Consider the following 6,228-nt stretch of genomic DNA (forward strand, 5'->3'; position numbering starts at 1 on the left):
AATAATAGTATTTGTATGTATTCTAAACACGTATCTTTCCATGTAGAACCACACTGACAATATTAACACAGTAGAATAGGAGGTCTAAGTGTTGCTAAAAAAAATACCATATATTATATGCAACTGTGACGTGCTAAATATAAGGGGGAGATGCTCAATTAAAATGTATTTTACAGAATATTTCACCGTTGTACCTAAGTAGATGATTATAAATGTCTTGGAGATTACATGCAACTGTATTGATCTTAAAAAATTTAAAATCTGAACGTGCCTTTGCCAGTAATTATTTCCCCTACCACTAGAGGGAGCCTGTATAACGCGAGTGGTGGTCTTATCACACTGAGGCAGAGATCTAAAAAGGCTGTCACATGATCCTTGGATAATGTAATCTTAAATAGAAAACTAACAACTTTGCAACTGTATTTTTAAAGAGGCAGAAAATAAATCGTATAAAATTTTCAGTAATATAATTGCTCATTGTTTCATCATTTGCACTTACATTTTTAAATAAACATGTTTTTAAGAAGCCACCACACTAGTCAGAGACATATTCATATATATTTTATTCCCAATACGACAAAAATACAAAGAATATTCAGGACAGACTCATTAGTCACACAATTAATACTCACTTCACAAGAATGCTCTTTAAATTACATGACCTAAAGTTTGAAGCTCAAACTCCATGAGTACCTTTAAATCGTATTGCATCCATCGTATAATAGCATCTATTTCATCTTAAAAACTAAGCCAATTTAGACTATAGTACATAGCGTAGGCTGCTCATTGAGGCTTTTAAAAGTATACAAGAGAATGTATATAAACTGCTACAGCTTTTGAGAAACCCTTTTCTTAAAAGACTCACGTGACCAATTGTTCATAAAAAGGGTAGGAAATACTCTCAAGATTGATGGAAGACTGTACATCTGATGCCTTGTAGGATGGACGATGACAAGGACAAAATACAGAGCAGACAAAATGATGACACGGCGGTGAAGACACAAGCACATATAACATGAGAGTTGGGGAACCTGCCATTTCACCCGGGCCGCTGCGCAATTTTAAAAATGCTCTAAATATATAATAAACATTTGTTTCAGTTATCATCCCCCCCCCTCCCAAAAAATTTTGTCAAATGGGCCTGATAGAAAAAGTCCCCCCAACCCTGGAGCGTTGAGATTTGTGTGTCATCTGTACAGTTCCAAAGACAAAAAGTCAGGTGAGAGAGAAAGAGAGATAGAGAAAGAAAAGGGGGTGGCGGGGATGCATAAAACTATCTCACAAATATATTTACAATGAGATTGAATTTCAATAAAAATGTCCTCCTGTGGTAGAAATTCGCCTTTAGAGAAAAATCATATGTACACTTTATACATTTAAATAGAAACATGCAAATGTTAACATCTTCCTATTGGGAAAAACAACATACCCTGGATTCATTAAAATTACTACTTACAATGACATTTCAACATAAACAATCACACCCCCCGATAGATTTACATCTTCCTGTTGCGTCAGCTGTTATAAAAAAAAAAAGGGGGGGGAGGGGTGTCAGAAAAATAAATTAAAAAAAGGTTACGGACGACGCTTCGATGTATACATTTGTACTTACAAAGTGTACCAGTGTATGAACACGTTGGCTGGCCTGGACATTAAAAAAAAAAAAAAAAAAAAACCCTCAGAGGATTTTCCTATGAGAAAAAGTGGCCTTCAGCTTTCGGTACAGAATGGCACAAACCATCTGTTCTTTTTTTTTTTCTTTTGTTTTGTTACAAAATATACACAAACGTATGAAAAACCACATTGCAAAAAAGGCATTGGACATTTGAATTTCTTTGAAAGTAGAAAACAAAAAACAAGCCTATGAATTAATTTTTTAAAAAGCCTCAACACATCCTATCCTTTTCATAAAAAAGAAAGAAATCCTGCATAGATTAAAAAATATTTTTTTTTTCCTTTTAGAAGTGTTAAGAGGGAAATTAAACAGTCTAGCCAGAAAGTCAGGAGTCGGTGGAGGACGACAACGACGGGGGGGGGGGGCTACTCTGAAGCTGAAAAATGAGCTGGAAAGCACAACTAGACGGAAGTGATATTCCTTCCGATTGGTCTAGACATTTTCGAACATTGTTCCTTTCACAGTGCCCGTTTCCATGCAGCTGTGCTGTATGAACGGTACCGACTTCCAACACGGGATGGAAAATCACATATTCTGCCTTTCGGAGGTAGCACCAGAGCCCGGGATGACGCCTGTGTGGCAGGGTATCCCGTAACGTACAACACTTACTTCACCTGTCCTGTTGTGTCGAAAGCAACTGTCACACCATACGAATTTTTTTTCTTTACCGTCCTAACATTGCAATTTGCTGATTTCTATGATTCATGTCCTTTTTAACACGTAATGCAAATGTTTTGCACTGCTGTTTAATTTAAAACGTTCACATTACACTTCATTGGTCCTAATATTAGTCATTTATGAGAATATAGCTTTGTTCAGTGACGTATATTGACTGGCATGATAATTAAAGGCCTTTCCACGACTACCACACGTCATCATTACTTCAATACTTTTGGATATTTTTGCTGCAATGGAAGATTTTTCTAATTGTCCACTTGACAGCGTAACTGTTTGACTTAGGCCTTCATTTGCACGGAGTCGATTAGAGGGGAGGCATTCAATTCTACATTTGTCTCAATTTAAGTCCAGTTACTGATGATTTTAATTGAAACAAAGTCCACATGTTTTGCGTTCTATTGGAAAAACATACCAAAAAAAAAAAAAAAAGTCAAATAGTTTTAAAATCCATGTATTAGAATGGAGTATTCCGCCTATGTACATAAATAAAATCTATATATTTGAGATATATTCTATGCATTTTGCTATAAATGCAACACAGCCAATCTGCTTCTTCCCTTGCTTATCAGCTGTCAGATCGGTTTCCCACCAGGGCGCGCCTTCGATAAACGTGAATCGAAATAACTGCATTGTATTTGTGGACACCACTTCAAACACTCCCTGCTGTGACTCATACAAATACACTCTGGGCAAACAACACTGTATGGAAGTGACTTTCCTCGAGGATATTTCTCTACGGCTACGGAGGAAAAGCAATGCAATGGAAAGTGCCGCCGACTTCCTTGGCCTCAAGCGGCACTAAATCGCTACTGGGATCGTTTTGAGAAGACTGGGAGACTAAAACGGCCATTTCCATGGAACCGGATGACCTCTGTGCAACTGGATAAATACGACAATTCATTTATCTCATGTGGCTTAAATCATGAAATTGTGATTATCACAGGTGTAAAAAAGAAAATATTATAATGCTAAGATTATTTATGGATGCGCACAGTAGCCCTTTCCTTACGATCTAACAGGTGTGCCGCCCAAAATATTAAATGACGCGGATGCAGGGAAGATTGGTTTCAAGCAAAGCTTATAGACACAAAACATTGTCACTGAAAAATTTTAAAAAGGTGAGGAACAGAAAAAACACATATGGAGAGAGGGGACTGCTTGTTTTCCTGTAGCTCACACTGAAGGCACAAAAAACAATCAAGAGAAAAACCTTAATTTGACATTTTTAAAGCACCTTTGGTGTTTCGTGCGAGGTACTTTGGTGGGGGCAGGGAGCGGAACCACAGAATAAAAAAGCCAAAGTAGCCTATCGACTGAAGCTCAGGGAATAAATAATAAATAAAATCACTGAGCACTTCAGGGCCAAATGGCTAAAAAACAAAACAAAAAAAAACATGTTTCATCTATTTGCCAAGATGCAGATATGTGAAGAGCATTGCATGTTGCTTCTCCATGGGATGGTTCCAATTAGCTCAGTTTTTGGGCAAGCTGGTGCAGACACAGACACACACACACACACACACACACACACACACACACACACACACACACACACACACACACAAATAAAAAGATGCGTGCACACACACGCACTAGGAGATATTCTTGAAAAGTTCATAGTCATGTGTGTGTGTGTGTGTGTGTGTGTGTGATCAGAGGTGGACTGTGTGCGTTTCGCTGAGGTGTGGCTGTGGGAGGGTGGAAGAGCAGCGTGCAGGGTCGGAAGGGGGGTGGGGGGTAAAAACCCAGAGTCCTCGCTAGGGAACCAGCTTGGCATCCAGTCGCAGCCAGTGCAGGCCCTGCCTGGTATAACGCACCAGATCAGTCATGCTGCTGGTGTTGAAAATGAGAGGGCCCATCACTTTGTCCAACTCCTGGAAGAAGTCTGAGGAAAGAACAAGAAGAGATGAGCACATGTCAGGGAAAAGCCAAAAGCAAAATAACCAGTATTGCAGTTTTAGTTGAATCTATCCCCGAATTGCTGAAAAAGTCATTTTCTTCTCAGGCCAAAGCCCTGTGTCATATAAAAGTATTGCTCTGGCGCCATCTTGTGGCATCTTGGTGCCAAAGACGTTAGTTAAAGTGAGGGGAGAAGATTCATTTAGTCCTCAGGCCAGGGCCTATAATCTAAAAAAAAGTTTATAACCACTGTGTAACTACCAGATCAAAGTTAGCCTAGCTTCTTTTAGTTCTTCAACTACTACTGTTTCCTCTTCTTTTTATTTTACAGCAGTCAGGATGTCCCGTGGCACCATACTGCCTCTGAACACCTCAGTCCTACGCTGCGGGCAGACCGAACACAAGCTGAGGGGGTATTCAGCACAGCCAGCTTGGAAGCAACATTATGCAAGCTTCTGCTGAGTTGGTCATCTCGAGTATACCACTCAATATAAAACCAGTAAGAACACACTTTAATATTATTAAATTTTAAATATACTATTGCTGTAAATATAATAATAAAAATAGCTTAGTTTCATATGTAGTAGTGTCTTTCAAGTGACCTAAGCAAACTTCAGAAAACCTGACAATTACTATTTAATTGTTCAATATAATTCTGAGGAAATTTCATTTCATTTTTTTCATTTCTTTTTTTGATGAGATTCTGATTAGGAACTATTTTTATCCATATATTGGATTTCACTCATTTCAGCGCCCATTCAAAAATAAATAAAGAAAGAAAGAAAGAAAAGAAAAACTAAATAAAAGTGAATGATGGCTTACCTTTTTGCTCCTTGGCCAGCTGCTCCGCCTGGTCCCACACCTCAGTGGCGTACAGAAAGTTGGAGGTGACTTGCACATAGCTGGCGGCCATCTGGTGGATGCGCTGAGGTATCGTGACGGACGAGCCGGCGCTGCTGCTGCTGCTCACTGACGAGTAGCTGCCCGCCGTACCCGGCGACAGCTTTGGGGACACTGGCGAAGGCATGCCCGCTGCCTTGCTGCATATGGAAAAGACGAAGAAGAAGAAGAAGAAGAAATAATAGCTTTAGGTCAAATGTACTTGCTGTCCATTGTAAATGTTTTTCTAGCTTGCAAAGCAACTGCGTAGAAGCGGGATGACTTACTTCCCCATTCCAGGAGAGGGAGCCTGGGTGTTACTCAGAGAGTTCTGGTCAATGGATGAGGAAGATTAGAACACAGTGAGAGAACAGGAAACTACATTCACCGCATTTGCTGTAAATGCTCATCTGTGGGTTTTAAGCGGCAAACCGAAACAAGAGTTCAAGTTGTAGTGGCGACAAGTACCTTTAATTGCTCTGTAAGAGTTTTGGAGTATTTAAGAGCGCTGTCTTTCCTCAGCTTGAATAAACGCAAGTGGAGAAGAGACTGACATCGTAGGCTGGGAAGAAAAGGGTGTGTGTTCAGTGTTAAAAAGAAAGAACACAACACTTATAAATGCTAAAATGAGTCTTCAAGGGGACATGACATGGAAAATTGACTGCTTAACCCAGGGGTGTCAAACTCATTTCACATGGTGGGCCACATACGGCCTCGGTAGATGTCAAGTGGGCCGGACCATTAAAATGATACAATACTTTGCTATAAATAACCAAAACAATATGTCTTTCCTTTGTTTTGGTATAAAGAAGCACAAGAACATTAGGAAAATATTGAAATTTAATGAACATATCTTTTACAAAACATTTCATGAAGCACCTTACATTTCCTTCGACAAATGTGCAATTTACTTTTATCATTCACATATATGCATTGCAACTGATCCCACTGATTGTACAAACTTTAACAAGTAATTGGTATTGAAAAATATAGTAATGCACTTTAAGATTAAACAAGATTCATGAAGAAAGCAAGTTTTAAAGCATTTACACGTGCATATAAAATCTAAATGTAATCCCTGCCTACACCTTACAAAC

At 39.0% G+C, this 6,228-nt stretch overlaps 1 protein-coding gene across 4 annotated transcripts in view; it reads right to left on the reverse strand.

Annotated features, from left to right (window-relative positions):
- Window positions 1–3,903: 3,903 nt before the first annotated feature.
- Window positions 3,904–6,228, reverse strand: part of aff4 (AF4/FMR2 family, member 4) — a 30,050-nt gene continuing 27,725 nt past the window's right edge. For all 4 annotated transcript variants that reach the window (XM_019873294.1, XM_019873292.1, XM_019873295.1 and 1 more), the window contains 4 exons: window positions 5,600–5,693; window positions 5,419–5,462; window positions 5,075–5,292; window positions 3,904–4,238 (listed from right to left, as the gene is read on the reverse strand). In XM_019873294.1, coding sequence (XP_019728853.1) covers window positions 4,111–4,238; window positions 5,075–5,292; window positions 5,419–5,462; window positions 5,600–5,693 — 484 coding nt within the window. In that variant the 3' untranslated portion in view covers window positions 3,904–4,110. The remainder of the gene's footprint in view (window positions 4,239–5,074; window positions 5,293–5,418; window positions 5,463–5,599; window positions 5,694–6,228) is intronic.

The sequence above is a fragment of the Hippocampus comes genome, unplaced genomic scaffold (genome assembly GCF_001891065.2).
Source record: "Hippocampus comes isolate QL1 unplaced genomic scaffold, H_comes_QL1_v1.1 scaffold59, whole genome shotgun sequence".
Classification (NCBI taxonomy): Eukaryota; Metazoa; Chordata; class Actinopteri; order Syngnathiformes; family Syngnathidae; genus Hippocampus; species Hippocampus comes.